A 20,512-nucleotide genomic window follows, 5' to 3' on the forward strand; every position below is an offset into this window, starting at 1 on the left:
GTGTATTTTCAAACCTCATTTAATCCTCTCAAAAATTCCCCTTGATGGAGATATTATTGCTATTTTATAGCTACTGAAGCTGAGACTCAAAGTTTCAGTAATTTGTCTCAGGTTACATGTGGCTGAGCCAGTGTTTGAACCCAGGTCTATTGAAAACACAGCCTGAGCTTCTCTAGCTGCCTGGAAACATCAATCGATTCTCAAGATCATCACTGAGGTGATAAAACCCAAGACAGAAATCCGGCAAGACTAGCAGCATCTGCCGTTTCCTGTGGTGAGTAGGAAAAAGAGCAGAGACCTCTTTCCTAGGGCATAAAGGCAGGGTGATGACTAAGGTATGGGCTCTCCGTGCTAAATTCAGAATTCGTATTTTCGTGATATTGTCATCTGCATAAATTTAGGGTCTCTGATCTTGTTGTAGATATGGTTACCCCAGTGGTTATTTTCTTTTTGGTTTGTGTACTCTCTCTGCTCTTATAAATAATATTTTTATCCCCACCTAAAACTTACACTATTTGGTTTTTACACAGGTTATTTTAAAAATCTTGAATATAATTTGCTTCTGAAAGTAAGTTGGCCAGTAACCATGAAATCCCTCCTAGTTATTACTGAAATCCTTCTCTGCCAGTTCTTTAAGAAATTAGATCATCTCTAGATGAGTTGTTAATAAAAAAATTAATGCCAGTAGCATAGATATCTTCGGGCTCTTGGCCAAAAAAGAAGCCATCTGTGTAAAAGAAAACAGGCTAACAATTTTGGACTCTGGTCTCTGTGGCCACATTGAGCGTTGACCTCATTGTTAATTAACACACATTAATTGTTTTGGGCGGGGGATTGTGTTCTCTCATCACGAAAACGTCTTTTCCCCATTCAAACCACGTGGGGTTAAAACAAGAAAACAAAAGCCAAAACTGCTCCCCACACCCAAAAGCCCCTTCTATCAGGGCTCCCAAGTAGACCCGTGAGAGCTGTTAGAGGGCTGAGAGGGGCCAGTCATCAGCACATACCATACATAGGTGGAGGGCTTGTTATTCTCAGTTTCCCGCCTCAGAGAGGATACCCCTATTGTTTTTGAAAGTGCTGACCAGGACCCACACTTCCAACTAAAATTCCTCTACCCCTGCAGCAGCAGCAGCAGCAGCAGCCATAGATAAGTGTTTTGATGAATTGCAAGATGGACAGGGCTTACCATGCCCCCAGCCCTGCTGATACCAAACGCCTTTAAGATACAGCCTTTCCCATCCTAATCTACAAAGGAAACAGGAAAAAGGAACTTAAAACTCCCTGTGCTCAGACAGAAATGAGACTGTGACTGCCCGCTTCTGTACTGTTCCTTCTTGCTTCTGACTTGTAAACAAGACCTAGTAGGACAGGCGAATGGAAAGTCACAAACCTCTGGGTGTTTGAAAGGATCCTTGGGACCTCATGCATGTCCGCGGAAACTGGATGGAGAGATTTGGGGAAGCATGGATTCTTTAGCCGGCTTAGTTCTCTGCGGAGTCAGCTTGCTCCTTTCTGGTAAGGTTTGGCTTTATTATTTTAAAAAAAAAAATTTTTTTTAACAGTTAGTGACTCTGGGCTCTCTCACCAACGCCTATTGCTGGTTAACAAGGGGCAGCTGTGACACGGACTGTTTCTCTGTGAGTCTCCATTCAGTATATGGAAGGATTCACCTAGAAAGTCCTTGTTGTGTGAACTGATCTTTCTAGTTTCTCTTCTGGATTATTGCCCCCTGTGTCACCACAGATGCTGTGGGGACTGACCAGGTCACTTTATTTGAAGAGACATATTTACTGTGGGACATTATTTTACTGCTCCTCATTCTAGCTTGTTTCCTTATTCTATACAAAAAAAAAAAGAAGAAACTTGGCTTTACCTGTTTCAGAGAAAATCTTCAGTCACTGAAAAAAAAGTCAAATTTATGCTGAGAATGATGGGGACCCACTTAAGGCACTATAGAGTGTCATTTTAAAAATGAGAACAAAATTGCTTTTCTATAAAGTTTTCGTATTTGCATCCTATTTTATTCAAAGTGGTCAAATGCTAGGCTTTTGGGTTTTTTTTTTTTTTTTTTTTGCTATAGCTGGGGTCAGGGAGATAAGGGTTAGCTAATTTGTGTTTTATTTCAAAAACTATTTGGCATATAGTGATTTGTAAAGTCTTCACTGGCCCAGTGAAATGAAAGTTTAGGCAATTACCCAGATCACTGGCATCAGGAGTGTATTGAAACCTATTGTGGGTTTAAGGAATGGTTGGCCTGAGTATAGATTTAAGGTGTTTGTTGCTCAGATTCTCTGGATGGCGGCGTGGCTCGTACTTCACTTACCCTGTGGGACACCTATGAAAGTGGTATCAAATCATGAGATAAAGATCACAATGTAATGGCCATCAATCTCTCCCCTTCGGTTTGAAAGCGTTAGAATTATTATAATGAAAATAGAATTGATATAGGAAATGAATTTGGGAAAATTTACTGAACTTAATGATGTGGACTATGTTATATTAGGTATACTTGGATCAAATTTTACTAACTGCTATACTATTTTATATTTTTCATATGTTTCCAATATTATTAACTATTCAGAAATTAATCCAATAATATAACAGAATTGCATGGAAAGTAGTTTGTTTATAGCTCTTGAGTTTGTTGTCAGTAATCAATATATTGAGGATATAGTAATATTTTAAGACTGAGTAACACAAACTGCTGGGAAATGAAAGATTATCTGAGATAGTTTCAGTATTTATGTAGAAATTGTTTATATTCATATGGAAATAATGTTGATTTCTCCAACAATATGCATGTTTAAGCCAAATAATTGTCATAATTTCATTCTCGATTTGCTTTTTTTTCTGTGTGACATCTATCACTGACCTTGAAATCTGGAACTGCTTCTTTATCAGGGATTATAGTAATGCAAAGACCAGGGGTATATAGTGGCTCTGAAATACTTCTTTAGGTTAACTACTATACACACACACACACACACACACACACACACACACACACAAAGACACACTCTCTGTTTTAATTCTTTTCCCCCCATAGTGACTATGTTATGGCACTTTGCAATATAGGCTTAGAAAAGCTGTCATAAAATCAAACAAAGCAGAAACTAACACAACATTGTAAAGCAACTATACCCCAGTTTTGTTTTAAAGTACTTTTAAACAAACACACACATGCAAAAAAGTTATGTGGCAAAACAGTTACTCTGTGTCTAAACCTTAGTTTTCTTGAAAGTACAGTGCTAACTTCAGCAGGCTGAGACTCAAGGAGAGGGGTTTCATGCTCTTGTTGAAAATGAAGGTTAACACCAGTAACGTGGGTTTCTGGAGTAGATCTGCTGTGCTAAATCCTAACTTACATTTTCCATCTAAGCCTCCATGAATATGAACACTGAAGGCTTAAGAGTTGCAACAGCAAGAATCCAGTATAATTATGTCTACAGGCATGGGATCCCATTCTTCAAACCAAACTCCACTGGTGAACTACAGTAATGGAGTGAGAGGCTCATGACTTACAGACTTCTCTCTCTAGTTCAGTGAGTTGTTCCTCATTCCCTACTTCTGAACAGAAGCAACTAACAGAATGTCACATTTGCCTCAGTGAAGGTGACTCTGGGTGGTAGATGCTAATGCATAAGAGGATGTATGTAACTTTTAGAAGACTTCTATCAAATCCACCTAGATTCTGGTAGATTTCCCTCCCAATGGAGGATCATGGCCAGTACCAGCTTACAAACAAGTTCTCAGAAATATACTAGATTTCCCCTTCTGTCCCATTCTCACCAAACCAGGCTACTCTCTGTAAAGCATTGTATAGAAAGAAAACCAATGAAACAAATCACTCTCTGTGCTTTATCATAATATGTCCTCTGTGATCAACATGATCCAATGGAAAGTCTCTATAGCCTGTCTTCTTGCCTCTTTCCTATCTCATTTGACATTTTGAGTAACAAACTGGGTTCAGAGATAGTGAGTATCTTGTCTGGAGTGGCGGAGGAGATTCAGTTCTAAGATCAGGGAGATGGTCACAGATGGAACCTCCTGATTAGGGTTGGTCTTAGAAGGCTAGTAGCAAGCCTGAGTAATCAAGGGTAGAGGTGTGGAAGCTAGGATCAGAGGCACACCTAGGAATTATTCTCAGAGGGAGGCTCTTTGCCCTCTCCCCAGATTCTCTCCTAAACACTGTCTTTGGGAGGTCTCAGCCTCTCCCTTTCAGTCCTACCCTGGGAGAACTTCCTTTGAGAGTTTGGTTCTTTTAAAACATCTCTCCTGGAGAGAGGGACTTGTCCAGTTCATCTCAGAAGACTATGCTATATATCCTCCAGGGATTCAGATGGGTGAGCTCCAGGTTTTTCTGACATTAATTCATCTCCTGGAACTTTATTCCTAAAAAAATGTGTGTGATTGTGTCACCAATTTATTCCCTATAGATGGTTTGTTGGTTAGAGCACCGAATCAGGGTTCAAATAGATTTGTCTAGGCTGAAACACAGCCAGAAGATACCACTTCAAAATAGATAAACGTCAAGTTATGCATTGGGGTTCAATAAATAGATTATGTTCAGTGTCAGATCTGGTGTGTTGAGAGTTCTATGGGTGACATCTAAGTTTTGGTGATACACAAAATTTACAGGAGCCAACACGTGCTTTACTTGCTAAAATGGTAATACATAGCTGTAACTATTTGCTTAGTAAAAATATAAGGTCTGACTTAGAGATGGCAATTGCTTCAATCTACTGCTCAAAGTGGACCCATTAAACACTGGTGACATTAAGAAATTTGACAGCAAACAGTAATCAAGCAGAAGGATAAGTGCTTTAAACACTTGGTCATATGAGCACATTTAGTCAGGAGAGAAGAGATGAAGGAGCAGTATTTTTATGGGTTTCCATTTAGATGACACATAGATCAGTGCTGTATTTCTCCAGGTCTGGGATGCAGGGATTGAGGGAGCTGCACAAAAGATAGAGTTTGACTTTATTGACAGAAACTTTCTAAAAGCCGGATCACCATCCCCCTGAGGAGTGAGTTCCCACTCTGAGGAGGGATCAGGTTGGGTGATGGATAGATTTTAGGAATGTGGAAAGAGGATCCTTTTCGTTTCACTATCTGTGGCTTCTGATTGATGACTTAGGAGGTAGGTAAAGGTTCCAAAGAGCCACCAAGATCTTTGCTCACTGAAATCAAACAGGGTGTGTTTTCTGAATGTGGGCCCAGCTACTCTCACTTTACACTGAATTGTAACTCGATCAACTTGGCTTAGGAGAAAAAAAAGCACATGCCCTTGGGCTGTGATGACTTCTTGAAGCCACTGCTCTGAGACTGAGGTGGAGCTCATCAAGAAGGCAGGAGAAGGAATCTGGAGTATGGATTGTGAGGTTACACACTTGGTTGTTGTTGTTTAGTCACTAAGTCATGTCCAACTCTTTTGTGACCGCATGGACTATAGCCCACCAGGCTCCTCTGTCCATGAGATTTCCCAGGCAAGAACACTGTGGTGGGTTGCCGTTTCCTTCTCCAGGGGATCTTCCCAACCCAGAGATGGAGCCCAGGTCTCCTGCATTATCAGGCAGTTTATTTACTACTGAGCCAACAGGGACTCTCTTACACACCTGGAGTTAAGCTCAAATTGAGTGACCATGGACCAGTTATTTGACTGCTCTAATACACAGTTTTCTCATCTTTTACAGTTGAGAATACTTTTGACCCCTAGAGTCATTATAAACATCAAGTGTGATAATGCATATGCATTAGTCGGCCAGTAAGAACTCTCTTAGCAAGTGAAGCTAGTATAATTGAAAGAGAACTGTTGCTCTGAGGACCACTGTGCTTGTTTAAGACCAGTCTAATCTTTTCCAGGTGGAGAGGGGTCACTTACTACTCATAGAAGCAGTCTCCTTCTAAAAGCCTTCAATATTAGCTGGTTCCTCAAATTTCATACTGCTCTCCCAGTACGAAGCCAGAACACTGGGCCTACTTTCCAGTGCTTTCTCTCACCTATCCCATTCATGGTTGCTCCACTTCAGCCATGTCCTTCTCCACAATTGATGTATATTTTCCTCTTGGCTCTTGTTCATGCTGTTCTATCCATTTGGAAAAGACATCCTCCATGCTTGCTCTGCAAACAAAATTCAACTCAATTTGCCTAGGCCAATTCTTCATGAAGTTCTAATTCTGAGTTCCCTTACCACACAGGCTGTGTCTTTGAACTCTGGGCACATGGATTTAGCCCAGTTAACCTTTAACATCTTGAAAAAGGGTATTATTTCTTTACTATTCTCTGTAGTGCTTGGAGTTTAATATGCCACAGTAAGAAACTTTTGGTATGCCACAGCAGACCTGAAAAAAAGAGAGAAAACGTTTGTTGTTATATGAAGAGTTTTTAAACATTGAAATAATAATAATAGTAATAATCAATTTCATATATGTATTGAAAGTAGTAATCACTCATATCTTAAAACGTTGGCTTATGTTAAATATTTCATGTAAATAAGGCCAAAAGAAAATCCCTTTCTTCTCTCAGGTGTGAAACATGAAAGGTATAGTGGGTTTGAAAGTGGGTTTAGCAAGAGCTTTACCTAATACTATGTATTGTATGATTGCTGAATGTTACTTAAAAGATATGCATAGTTTTTATTTAATAGATATTTATTGGGTTATTGCCTGCCCATATTCATTCATTCACTCAACTATCATTTCAGTCAGTGAAGACACACTGAGGACTTGCTTTGTACCAAGTATTGTATTGGATACCAGGAATGCAAAAAAAGGATGAATCATTTTTTTCCCCTTGCTAAACTCACTTTTTGGTAGGAAAGATAAATAAAGGAGAATAAATTATAAGATGCTATGATAAATAATATAATTATTGTTGTTGTTCAGTTGTTAAGTCGTATCTGACTCTTTGCAACCGCATGAACTGCAGCATGCCAGGCTTCCCTGTCCTTCACTATCTCCTGAAGTTTGCCCATACTCATGTCCATTGAGTCGGTGATGCCATCCAACCATCTCATCCACTGTCACCCCCTTCTCCTCTTGCCCTCAATCTTCCCCAGCATCAGGGGTATATAAAAGTCTAGCTTTTTAAGAGCTGTAAAAATACTTATTGGATTCAGTAATTTAAAAGTCCAATTCTAAAATCCAAATTAAACATCAGTGACTAAAAACATATAATGCTAACTTCATTAATTGCTAAATTTATATGAATATAATTTAATATTGAAAATCTGTAGGTTAGATTTTCCTCACTTTCCCAGAACTCCTAAATAATAATGAATATTGCCCAAAATTATGGCTGATGTAGTTATGAGTTATTCGTGGCCAAATGATTTTAAAACAAAGTAGATAAAAAGGAAAAGGGAAGAAAGAATTTCCCATCAGAAGGAGCACAGGGTGTGAAACAGCAGGGCAAGCTCAGGGAAGTTGAGTAAGGCTAGAATGTAGGAGGGGGTGGTGAATTAAGGTTGAGTTCAGATCAGGAAGGGCCTCACTGGCCATATTAAGTCATCTGTACCTTTTTTCTGTACGTGTGGAAATTTAGTATGGTGTTTGCTCTATTGTATCTGATTTATGTCTTGGAAAATTCACTCTGGTAAGAGTGTGGAGCATGTATTGACATGGCAGAGACTTAGGCCTGGACCAGTTTGGCTTTCCAATTCTCCAGGCAGGAAGGCCTGGATGAAGAGGGGAATTGGAAGTGTCTAGGCGGTGAAACTGTAGGGACTGGTGATTGGTTATTTTTTGGAGGTTGTGGGAAGAGAAGGTGGTGAGTAAACGTTGCTCCAGGCTTCTGGTTTGGGTGATGGTGCTGCCATTCACTGTGCTGGGAAACATGACAGAAGGAACCTGGTTGATGACAAGCTGGCAAGAAACAAACAATTATTTTGCACGGGTTGATTTTGAGTTTCCATGTTAATGGTGGATATTTAGCAAAACTGGGCTCTCTGGGTCTGAAACTCAGAAGAGAACTGGGCAAGGGACTGAGACATAGGAATCTTTGTGTATAGTAAGTAAGGTCCTGGACATGGACACATACTGAGATTTAAGTGAAGAGAAGAGGAGGAGGAGATAGCCTAGGGTTCCACGAAGAAGCAGTCAAGGAGCTGGCAGGAGAGGCAAACCCAGACAGATTCCTTTCCTGGAATTTCAAAGAATTGGCGTTGCTGTGGCTAAGAAGGAGAGAGTTTAAAGAAGGGAATAATACGATGGGGGCAGCAGGGTGACAGCATCTGGGCGTGGCCTGGGGGCACCAGACTGCAGGTGTGTTGTTTCACAGAGAGCCAGCTGCACTGACAGCACAGCTGAGTCCGAGCTGGAAGGGATGTCGGAGGATCAGCTGGCATCACTCCCAGCCTTCAGGAAGGGGAACGTCTAAAGTTGCCTCCCTCAGTTCTGGAATTTTAAACTGATAACCCAATTCCCACCAGTCTAGTCAGACTGTTCCTTAATTCTCATCACATGCGCAGAATGCTTCTTTAGATCAAGACTTGCCTGCTTTCCTCTACATCCCTCCCCCGTTGCCACCTTTTGTCACTCCAGGACTCTGATCACCCTTCTCCCTTGTTCCTTCCCAAAGGCCACAGGGACAGGTGTGGTGACATGAACCTGCCAGACGGGCAGAGTCCTGACCCTTTTTAACACAGCTGCTGATTAGAGGCAGTGCGTTCCCACTGCCTCGAGGTGCCATGTCTAGCATGGTAGGCACACACTTAACAGACAGAGGGAGAAAAAAACCTAAAGATGAGCCACGGGAGCCCATCGGGCAGCCAGCAGAGGGGCACGTGGGCGGCTGCTGTTTGTTCCCTGCTGGTCACAGCCCCCTGCCCAGGGCTTGACCAGTGAGGTGTGTGCAGCGGGCACACCCATCTCAGCAGATCTGTCAGCTTTCCCGCTTTTGTTAGAGGGTGATATCATGCTTCCTGGGGGGAGCACTAGAAGACAATGCCCGGCCACTTTCCTCCAGATACAATAGGCGGAGTCAGGAAGGCAGTATTGACATTGCTGGGGCCGGGGAGGCACTCGCTGCTCCGCGGCCGTCAGATGGTGAACCAGCTTAACCTTGGCACATGGAGCCTGGGTTGTGCAAGGCGTCTGGCTCCAGAGCCAAAGGGGACTCCACCCCAGGGACAGAAGTCCTTTAGACATCTGGGAATCTGAGATGGGCCTCGAATTCCCATCCCCTTGTCAAAAAACATCAGTAAAACAACAACAGTCCTAGGAATAACAAAAATGACTACCATAGGCTGAATGTCATCATGTGCCAAGTGTTTAATATGACTTTTAATATCTTACAATAATCTCAGACAATTGGTATTATTATTTGTTTGTTTAATATAGATGGTGAAACTGAGGCTCACAAAATATTAGTGACTTCACTAAGGTTAAAATATTGTGGACATTCATTATCTGGGACTGCCCAACATTCCTGTTTTTCAAAAGCCACCAAGCATTCCCTCCAGTGATGGGACTGCCAATCACTGATCCATGTACTATCTGATCAGTAGTTGGTTCAGATGGAGGACATATGACCCAATAGGGTCACATGGACTGTCCTCTGGGAATTTTTGAGCAAGATGTTCTCTTTCTTCAGTGAGGACACTGTTCACTTGGAGCCATCAGCTTCCGTGGGTGCTTCAAGGAAACTAGTCTTTGGTAGAACAGAATGAGGGCAGTAACAGAACACAGCCCAGACAGGCACTCTGGAACGATCTGAGCTCTAGCTCAGAGGCCTATCCCAGCCCCTCCCAGTTATGTGAGCCAGCCGCCTTTCTTTTCTTGTGCTATTTTGAGTTGTTCTCTGTCTCTTGAAAATGAGTAGTCCTGAGTGACCACGTGATCTCAGTAGGATTGATGGAGGCAAGAGTTAAATTCAGAATGACCTGAACCCAAATTCTGGGCTTTTTAAAACACTTCACTGTACTGTCTTCCAACTAGTGTTTCATGGTCACCTCAAGCTGGTTCACAGAAAATGAGACTCATAACAGTACTGATAACAGTGCTTATTCACGTGCTATGTGGTCAGTCATGTCCAACTCTTTGTGACCCCATGGACTGTAGTCTGCCAGGCTCCTCTGTCCACAGGGCTTCCTAGGCAAGAATACTGGAGTGAGTTGCCATTTCCTCCTCCAGGGGATCTTCCCGACCCATGGATCAAACCCATGTCTCTTGCGTCTCCTGCTTTGATGGGTGGGTTCTTTACCCCTAGCGCCACTTATTCAGTATCAGTATCAGTTCAGTCGCTCAGTCATGTCCGACTCTTTGTGACCCCATGGACTGCAGCACACCAGGCCTACCTATCTATCACCAACTCCTGGAGTTTACCCAAACTCATGTCCTTTGAGTTGGTGATACCATCCAATCATCTCATCCTCTGTCATCCCCTTCTCCTCCCACCTTCAATCTTTCTCAGCATCAGGGTCTTTTCAAACGAGTCAGCTCTTCACATCAGGTGGCCAAAGTTTTGGAGTTTCAGCTTTAGTATCAGTCCTTCCAATGAATATTCAGGACTGATTCCCTTTAGGATGAACTGGTTGGATCTCCTTGCAGTCCAAGAGACTCTCAAGAGTCTTCTCTAACCACCACAGTTCAAAAGCATCAATTCTTTGGCGCTCAGCTTTCTTCACAGTCCAACTCTCACATCCATATGTGACTATTGGAAAAACCATAGCCTTAACTAGATGGACCTTTGTTGGCAAAGTAATATCTCTGCTTTTTAATATGCTGTCTAGGTTGGTCATAACTTTTCTTCCAAGGAGTAAGCGTCTTTTAATTTCTGCAGTCACCATCTGCAGTGATTTTGGAGCCCAGAAGAATAAAGTCAGCCACTGTTTCTCCTTCTATTTGCCATGAAGTGATGGGACTGGATGCCGTGATCTTAGTTTTCTGAATGTTGAGCTTTAAGCCAACTTTTTCACTCTCTTCTTTCCCTTTCATCAAGAGGCTCTTTAGTTCTTCTTCACTTTCTGCCATAAGGGTGATGTCATCTGCATATCTGAGGTTATTGATATCTTTCCCTGCAATCTGCAATCTTGATTCCAGCTCGTGCTTCATCCAGTCCAGTGTTTCTCATGATGTTCTCTGCATGTAAGTTAAATAATCAGGGTGACAATATACAGCCTTCACGTACTCCTTTAGGTTCCTATTTGGAACCAGTCTGTTGTCCCATGTCCAGTTCTAGCTGTTGCTTCCTGACCTGCATACAGATTTCTCAAGAGGCAGGTCAAGTGGTCTGGTATTCCCATCTTTTTCAGAATTTTCCAGAGTTTATTGTGATAACTTCACATAGTTCAGGGGGAAGATTTTAAAATATACTACTTTAAGTGGACACTGTATGGTGTGGGTATATAATGAGCACTCAGTAAAAATCTGATGTTATTTTTCACTTATAAACAAAGCTAGAGGCACTTATGTCACTTAATGTCCATCTTTTCAAAGCGCATCTCTATCCAAGAGGGTAGGTAATTCATTCTATGCCAGATGGAGCTCCCCACCTTTCCTTGAGGTAGCCTCCTTTTGTCCTAAGCCTGGCCTTGTCTCAGAACAAGGGGAGAAATCCTTAGAGCTGTGTGTTCTTGGGCTCTGGCTAAAAATCTGGAGTGTCAGGTGGGGACTTCCTTCCCATGGCCCTACCAGCTGGCAAGATGGTGCTCCCCATTTTTTCTCCTGCCAGCCCCCAGTTTCCTCTTTTCTCAGGTCCTAACTGAAAAGTGGCTCTAGGATGCTTTGCTCTAGATTGTTCCCACCTCATTTATCCCAAATCTATGAATTCCTAGTTCTTGAAAATCTTATGTGGCATTGTCAGTTCCCAGTGCAGTGTGCCTCACTTCAGACTAGGCTCATTACTGGTAAATTATTTGGGAAGTGATCCTAGGGAGCAAGAATGAGGGGCTACGGGAGTGGAAGTATACAAGCATGTACTATCATGTCGGCCACTGCTTCAAAAGCCTGGTGAAGTGAAATGTTAGTTGCTCAGTCGAGTCTGACACTTTGCGACCCTGTGGGCTGTGTGTAGTCCACCAGGCTTCTCTGTCCATGGAATTCTTCAGGCAAGAATACTGGAGTGGGTAGCCATGCCCTCCTCCAGGGCATCTTCCTGACCACGGGATTGAACCTGGGTCTCCTGCATTGCAGGTGGATTCTTTACCGTCTGAGCCCCCAGAGAAGCCCCAAACGCCTGGTGCTCCACAACTTCTAAGGAGCCTCATGAAATGTAGCTCTGGGCCTTCATACTTTGCTTTCCTTCCCTTTGTCTAAGGCTCATGTAGATACATGAAGCTGATAAGTTACTGGGGTCCTGCGCTGTTGTGCCATAGAAAGTCCCAGGGGAGGAAGTGTGATATCCTCCCACAGGCTCTGAGTGAGCTACTTTGAGGTTCTGTCTGCTCAAAGCTGATGGAGGCCTGCTCAGAAGTGATTGCAGAAGCATTTGGAGCTAAAGTAGGAATGGGGAGGATTTGCATTGGTGTCCAAGAGGTGTTGGATACAGGCACCCTTACGTTTGTCCCGGACATAGAACTTAGAATATTAAATTACAATTTACAGTTTACTTGATGGTTTTCCCACTAGGTTATGGGCTGAATGACACATTAACATTCTCAGCACCAAATATAGTATCCTGGCTGGAAGAGAAATGCTTTAATAATTGTTTTGCATTGGATTCAGTGTTCTGACCTAGTGCTTCCCCAAGTGTCCTATATACACTATTGCTGGCCTGAAAGATGATTTTATGTGATGCAATTTAAAAAGGGCATTTTTAATTATGAAGTTAATATGTGTATATAGACATATGTATGTATAGTTGTGTAGTTGCTAAGTTGTGTGTGATGCTTTGTGACTCTATGGACTGTAGCTTCTTCTGTCCATGGAATTTCTTAGGCAAGAATACTGGAGTTGGTTGCCATTTCCTTCTCCAGGAGATCTTCCTGACCCAGGTTGAACCCAAGTCTCCTGCTTGGCAGGTAGATTCTTTACCACTGAGCCACCTGGGAAGTCCATATGTGTGTATATATAATAACAATCATGTAATTTCATGAGTATTTTGGCATTATATGAAGCTAAGAAAAAAAGATGAGTTAACTTAAAAAGAATGGTTAATAGAATAATTATCATACAAGTCTCATGTAGACTCAGCAAAAATCATGAAAATACTGTCTAAATTAATGCAGTTTGAGAGACACTGCTCTAAAAGAATGAGGGAACCAATACTTTTTTAGAACTCTATGTATGTGTTCAAATTAAAAGTGGAAAAGTAATTTGGGCACATAAATAATACTAATGGATTAAGCAGAATGGAGTCTCTTGGTGATCAACCTGTCTCAGAGGACTGACTTGGACTCTAATCTTGCTCCTCTCAGGAAACCTGGAAAGGGGACATTTATTAATAAATTACAGTTAAGACCTAGTTTACCCCTTGGGTACCCTGAGCATTCCTCAAAAAAGGCCCAACAGTCAGGATGCAAAGTAGTGGGCAGTGGCCAAAGTGGAGGAACAAGTAGGTCAGTTATATGCGTTCATTCAAGCTAACATTTAGTGAACCCTTTCTGTGTGTGGGGAATCTGCTGGGCATTCAGGTTACAAACGTGGTTAAGATAGGGATCTGACTTCAGGTGGCTTTTAGTCTGGCAGGTGAGAAGCTCTGCTCTGTTAGAGGCAGACAGTGCACATTGGGAGTATCGAGGCTGGAGGGGGTCATTCTGGAAGAAAACATGGGTCTCACCAAGAGGGTGATGTTTGAGAAGAATGAGCAGGATTGTGCCTTGTGGAAAATCCGGAGTGGAAGTGAGGAAGAAAGGTGTTCTAGGCCAAGGAAGAAGTGTGAAAAATGAGGGATAAAAAGTTTAACAAATGTTTGTGCCATGGTTCTATGTGGCTACCCTGTAGGGTACAAAGACCAAAGCTGGGGAGGTAGACTGGGGAGAAGGTAACTTGGCTTGAGGTTCGCTGAGTGGGCAGGGTCAGAGTCAGTTATGGGAGTTGTCAGGATATGGGATGAAGCCCTGTGAGGGGATGACATTGCCAAAAAGAGAAAGAGTTTGTTTCGGGAACACCTATGTCAAGGGGTGGTGTGGGTGGAGGAAGAGGAAGCTGAAGGCGACAAGCCAAAGGAGGAGGGAGTTTCTCATCTAAATCAAAATGTACAAAGGCAGGAGCTAGGATTACGAGAGAGACTGGAGAACTTGGCAGTTGGGTATTGCTGCTAAGCATTTCTGGTGGATGGGCAGGACCTGGTTTGAAGAGTAAGAGGGAGGTGAGGAAATGGAGTAAGCAAGCATAGATTCCTCTCTGGGAGATGTCCCATGTCATGGCAGCTTCCTGTTTCTGTGTGCTTTTCTGTAAACTTGATTCTAGGGTGATCTAGTAGGAGAAGGGGTGAGGTCCCCTCTGCCATTGTTGGCTCAGGGTGCTAGGAGGATATGCCAATGTTTGAAGGAAATAGAGAAAACCTCTTCCATCACAGGTATTCTCCCCTTCCCATGGATGTTGTCCCAAACTGCCTGAATTAGATAATTATTTTAATTTCAAAAATGTTTGGTAATGGAGGTACACAGGGGAGCCACACACCACTACCTGGAATGAGGAACATTAGAACTGACAAAGACTCAAAAGATTATCTAATCCAGGGTTATTGAATTGTTTTTTCACACAATACTAATTCCAGGAGAATTGTTGAATTCCTCCCCACTTTTTTTTTTTTTTTTTGAGTGTAATGTGGAGCTAATGTTTGATACCTTAAGTAATACTGGTTTGATTGAACCTGCTCATTTTACAGATACTGAGGCCCCTGGAGTTTAGCACTTTGCACAAGCTTACTCAGCTCATTAGAGGCCGTTTCTTCACTTTAGCAGAGAGTGTGGAAAGCAATATAAATTAGATCTATTGTTTGGTCAGACTGCCTGGGCTTGCATTCCAGTTTTACCATTGAATTGGTTAGCTATCGCTGTGTAACAAACTATTCCCAAAACCCAGTGACTAAACCAACATTTATCATTTCTCACATGTCTTTGTGTGATTTGTGGTTCACTTGATGTGTGCTGAGTACAGCTCTGAGGTTCTGCTTCAGATCGCTGCAGCTGCTGCAGCTCTGCCTCTTGCTGCAGGTGTGCCGGTTGTCTGGGTGACCTGCTCACACGCATCTCATCCTTCTTGGATCAGCCCGGGGGGTGTTGTTCTAATGGTGATGTTAGAAACACAAGAGCACTAAGTAGAAACAAATCAACAAGTGAGTCTTCTCAAGGCTTAGGCTGTGAACTAGCACACTGTCATTCCCTAAGTAAAGGTCTGGGAACTACGTTCTGCCCATGGTGTGGCCAAAGCAAGGGAATGATGCAAAAGGGAGCTGAAGTTTGGGGGTCAACAATTCGATCTACTACAGCTACTATTAGCCTTGCACTGTGGTGCAAGTTAGTTGTTTTCATCTGAAAAACAAGCATCATAATAGCACCTTTTGGGGCTTGGAGAGGGGGAAATAAATGAATTTGTTCATGTAAACCATTAAGAACAGCACTTAAACTTAGAAAACACTAAGTAAATACTAAGATTGCCACTGATTTTATCCACCTACCCATCACTATCCATGCATAATGGAGGATATTTGGGGTCTTTGCCACCAGAATGGCTATGGAAGGTTTTGGGTTGACTTGATAAACTGGCTCAGCATCGGCCATTTCCCACCAGCAGAAGGGCTCAAAGGAGTGACCTTCTGAAAATCCTCCAAACCGCTCATTTATAAAGTCCTCTCTTTGTCTTCTAAGTGATTATATGGCCTCTGGCAGCTTGGGCTGGCTTGGTGCTGCCCGGTTCTCCCAGCCTCCGCACCACACTCCCCTCCCCCGCAGTGTCTCTCTCACACCCAGAATCGGCAGAGATTTTCACACAAACCATCTGCCAGGAGGTGTGGAACTGGAGCCAGAAACACACAACAGCTGCAGAAGCTCAGCTGTATTCCGAGGCCTATAGTAATTTCACAGCAGTCTTGGACACAGCCCTGACCCCTGACTGGCTCTAGAGTACACAAGCCGTCAGCAGAGTGTGATTCCAATGTGAGTAATACATGAATTCTGCCAGCTCCTTCTGGAATCAAACAATTTTTTTTTTTTTTTGGCCATTTGGGGGAAAATTGTGCATTGCATCACTGTCTTCCCATTAAGTCTGGGGAGAGTCAGTGACTCAAGCCAACTTCTGCTAGAGGCTATCTTCCTCTCTTCAAGGCCACTTCCTGATGAAACTCATGGTTTAGGACCCCCCACCAAGCCCACCTTTCACCTTGCCAGGTGGTATTATATGCCACATGAATCTAGACTGTGCAGTAGTGGGATAGCTATGTGACCATAGGCAAGTCATTTCACCTTCCTGTAGAATGGGGATAATAGTATTACCACACCAAAGAGTTGTGAGGATTATATGATATAGGTAGGTCAAATGCTTAGCCAAGTGCATGTTCATAAAAAATGCTCAATAAATATTAGCTATCATTATTTCTTCTGTCTCCCTATGCCACTAGCTATTACTCCTAGGAGCAGTCTGTCTCCAAGATATTGTGTAAATGTTACTCTGTTCTATTCCATCCCACTTTGTCCTATCTCTTTCCTTCCTAATCCATTCTAGTCTTTAGTATTATTTGAGCTCTTACTCTGTGCTTAACACTGGGCCAGCAAGTATAAAGATGAATGGAACAAAGTCTGTGTTGCTATGAAGGTTGCTGTTGGGATGTAAGTTGCAGATGGATGTACAGTAGGTTCTTCTTACTCATGGTAGCTGTATTCTGTAAACCACCAAAACTGAGTTAGATTTCTGCCAAGTCCAAACATTTTTGTGACCTGATCAATGCATGACCCAGTTTTGCATTTGTGTGTTTTGTTTTTGCCAACAAAAAGCGCAAAAATGTGAAAAAGTGGCACCGAATAAACCATCCAGAGGACCCTGGTTTTCTGTTTGAGAGCCCAGTAGAACAATGCCTTGTTTCACCTCGGTCGGGAACAGATGTGTCTGATGGCTCAGGGTTTTCCCTGCTCTGCATGTATGTTCAGGTGACTGGGAAGGCAACATGAGTATCAATTTTGAGGTTGTAAATAAATTATAGGCAAGTTCATAAAAACAGAATCCATTAATGATGCATGCTGCATACTTGGTCATATCCAACTCTTTACAACCCATGGACTGTAGCCCACCAGACTCCTCTGTCCACGAGATTCTTCAGAATACTGGAGTGGGTTGCCATTTCCTCTTCCAGGGGATCTTTCCCGCCCAGGGATTGAAGCCATGTCTCTTGGATCTCCTGAATTGGCAGGCAGATTCTTTACACTGAGCCACCTGGGAAGCCCAACTAATAATGAGGATAGACTGTTCATACACGAATGCATAAATTACTCAAACTGCAGTAAAGTTTCCATAGACGTACAGGGGAAGCACAGGAGAGAGAGTAATGGATTCCATCTGGGGCAATCAGGGTCCTTTGGCTGGAATCAGACTTTTAAATGCAAGAGGGCATTTCTTTCTTCTTTTTTTTTTTTTTTTGAGATGAGCAAATTTTATTTTTTGAATTGTTTTATTGGAGTATAATTGCTTTATAATGTTGTGGTAGTTTCTGCTGTACAACAAAGTGAATCAGCTACATGTATACATTTATCCCCTCCCTTTTGAGTCTCCCTCCCGCCACTGCCTACCCTCTATCCCAGTAGGTCATCATGGAGCACCAAGAGGGCATTTCTGACAGCAGGCAGTAGAGATGGAAGCATGTGGCTGGGTGCAGCCAAATCAGTCAGATTAGGGCTTGTGGGTAGCACTATTTCTGTGCACTTTGTAGCCCAGATGTGACTGGATGGCTTGCAGCAGGCCTCTTCTCACCCACATCCAACTAGAAGCAAGACTCAGCACTCTGAGATGCCAAACAAGGTAAAATGATCCAACTCTGTAGCATCAGCAAGTAACAGAGCGCTTTCACTGGGTCAAAGGAGAAGATGATCTGTGTTGTCTAGTGTGTAAAATAATAAATTCATGAGTCGACAGCTCCCCTTTCCTCTGGCTAAATTCCTCTCCAGCTCCAAGCCTCCTTGTTTCTCCTCCCTGCCTCCCACATCCTCTACTCTTCCAGGCAATTCCACTTTGCATACATCACTCTGCAATACAACAGCCAGCCTGGGGATCCAGCCCCTTCTCTGGAATCTTAGCAGAGATCCTGTATTATTCCTTAAGTCTGGCTTTCAGGGATTTTCTCTTCCCTCCATTCCTTACTCCATGGGGATTATTCAAGTATTTGTCCAGTAAAATATTTCCTCCATATTTTGGCATAAGGGATAAAGTACAAGGTCCCAGGTGAGTTACCACTTCCCATCACTGCCTCTACTGTTCATTCCTTCCTGACAGATAAGTCATGGTAGACATATGTTTTTTTCAGGTTGATATAAATCTTTTTTTTCCCCAGTTTTACTGCAATATTGACATTCAAAATTGTATAGAGGTTTCTGCAGTTTTTAAAGAGCCAAGTCCAGGCCCTAACCACAGTAGATATTCAATAAATGAATAGGTTTTTGCTAATCTGATTTGGGGGAAAGTTACATTTTTGTCATATTTTCTTCTACAAAACAGATATATAATTTTAATTACTATAATTTTCTTATATATTTCTCAGCAAGATTTTGTAATTTTCATCGCATTCAATTCTAAACATTTCTTCCTAACAATTCTCATCAAAAGATGTTGCTTTCTAGAATCTTTACAAGAGCAGCTATAACTGATTCACTTTGCTGTACAGCAGAAACTAGAACAACATCTTAAATTAACTATAGTTAAATAAAAATTGGAAAAAAATGGAGTCAGCATATACTGGCCCACCCTGAGTTTGAGGACTATATAGAACTATTTGTGAAAATGCCTGTAAATGATACCTACAATAAATACAAAGTAGCATTAGGGGAAAAAATACTGTTTAAAAAATTAACAAAATAATTATGATTTTTTTTTTTTTGGCCATGCCCTATGGCCAGGGATTGAACTCATGCCCCTGTATTGGGAACATGGAGTCTTCACCACTGGACTGCCAGGGAAGTCCCAATAATTATGAATTTTATCATGAAGAATGAGCAGAAGCTATAGTTGAGAAAGTTCTAGGGGTAAAAAAGGAGAGTAATGTCTTTGAAATAGCTCTATTAGATCTTAAGGCAGAGCATCATAGTGTAATAACAGTGGGGTACAGTCCAAGAATATGAACACATAAATCAACAGACTGGATTGGCCAGAACAAAATCTGAATTTATATAAAATTTTAACATCTTATAAAGGACACAAATCAGTAGGAAAAGGAATAATAGTTCTGGGAAAATTAGTTTGGAAAAAAAGCCTTGTTTAAAAAAATCCCATCTGTTATTATATACCAAAGTAAATTCCAAATGGATTAAAGAGCAAATGGGTTAAAAAAAGTCAAGCCATCAAAAGAAGATGGAAGTGAATATTTATTGACTTATTATGTGGAAAGGGCCTTTTTAAGTTTAAAAACAATGGGAGAAACCACAAAATCAATACCTTTAGGCACATGAATATGTAATCTGTTAGTCCAACAATAAGCATAATTAAAAGGGAAAGAACAAAAGGAAAATGTTTGCAACAAGTATGGCATATAAGAGATTAAAGTATTTCCATAAAATAAGCTCATTGAAACTGATAAACAAAATCAAAACATCAGTAGAAAAAAGAGAGGAACAAATAATTCACACAAGGAGGAAATACAGATGGCTAATAAACATGTGAGAAAGTCCACTCTCTAAATTACAGTGAATCAAAATAAAGATACTAGTTTTCTATATCAAATTAGCAAAGACTGAAAAAAAAAATGAGAATACAATTCCGTGGCTGGAGTTGGTTAAATATTCACTCTCACTCACTATAGCTTTTTAGTTAGAAATGTGACACTGTAAAGAAAAATGTTATGATAAGACTAAGTAAAAATTAAGGATATGAAATTGTATTTGGTTTTTACCAAAGGAATAATTATGTATATTGGTTTCTGCAGTTTCTCCTTATATATGTTCTGGGAAAAAAGAAATGATGTAAATCAAAATGTTAACAAGACTGACAATGTTCTTTTTTAACCATTTCTCCCTTCTCATTATGTTTAGACAGGCTTGATCTGGTGCTTGAAAAAGGATTTCATAATGAGGAGATATATTTTAAAGTAATTTATAATCTGAATGGACTAAAAGGATCACTAAATATATTATTTTTGTGGTTTTAGAGATACTCTTTGATTCTTATTATAATATTAAATTGTTACCACCTAACAGGATAAAGATAAATGTAAAAAGACCCATATTTATCAAGACTAATATCTATTCTGAGTGCATAAAATGTTCATAATCATAAAGATATTAATTAATGCCAAGTTATTACAGAAGAGGGATTCCAGAAACATTTTTATTGGAACATGCAGATGGCTTATTGAAATAAGGCCAAGAAAGACAATGAGAAATGTTTCTTTCACAATATTCAGTTGATTTTTAAAGTCTGAGAATGA

General features: G+C 41.4%; 1 protein-coding gene across 2 annotated transcripts in view; it reads left to right on the top strand.

Annotated features, from left to right (window-relative positions):
• Window positions 1-922: 922 nt before the first annotated feature.
• The window catches only part of TEK (TEK receptor tyrosine kinase), a 99,503-nt gene continuing 79,913 nt past the window's right edge, over window positions 923-20,512 (top strand). For both annotated transcript variants that reach the window (XM_069574156.1, XM_069574157.1), the window contains exon 1: window positions 923-1,518. In XM_069574156.1, coding sequence (XP_069430257.1) covers window positions 1,467-1,518 — 52 coding nt within the window. In that variant the 5' untranslated portion in view covers window positions 923-1,466. The remainder of the gene's footprint in view (window positions 1,519-20,512) is intronic.

Source organism: Ovis canadensis, chromosome 2 (assembly GCF_042477335.2).
Source record: "Ovis canadensis isolate MfBH-ARS-UI-01 breed Bighorn chromosome 2, ARS-UI_OviCan_v2, whole genome shotgun sequence".
Classification (NCBI taxonomy): Eukaryota; Metazoa; Chordata; class Mammalia; order Artiodactyla; family Bovidae; genus Ovis; species Ovis canadensis.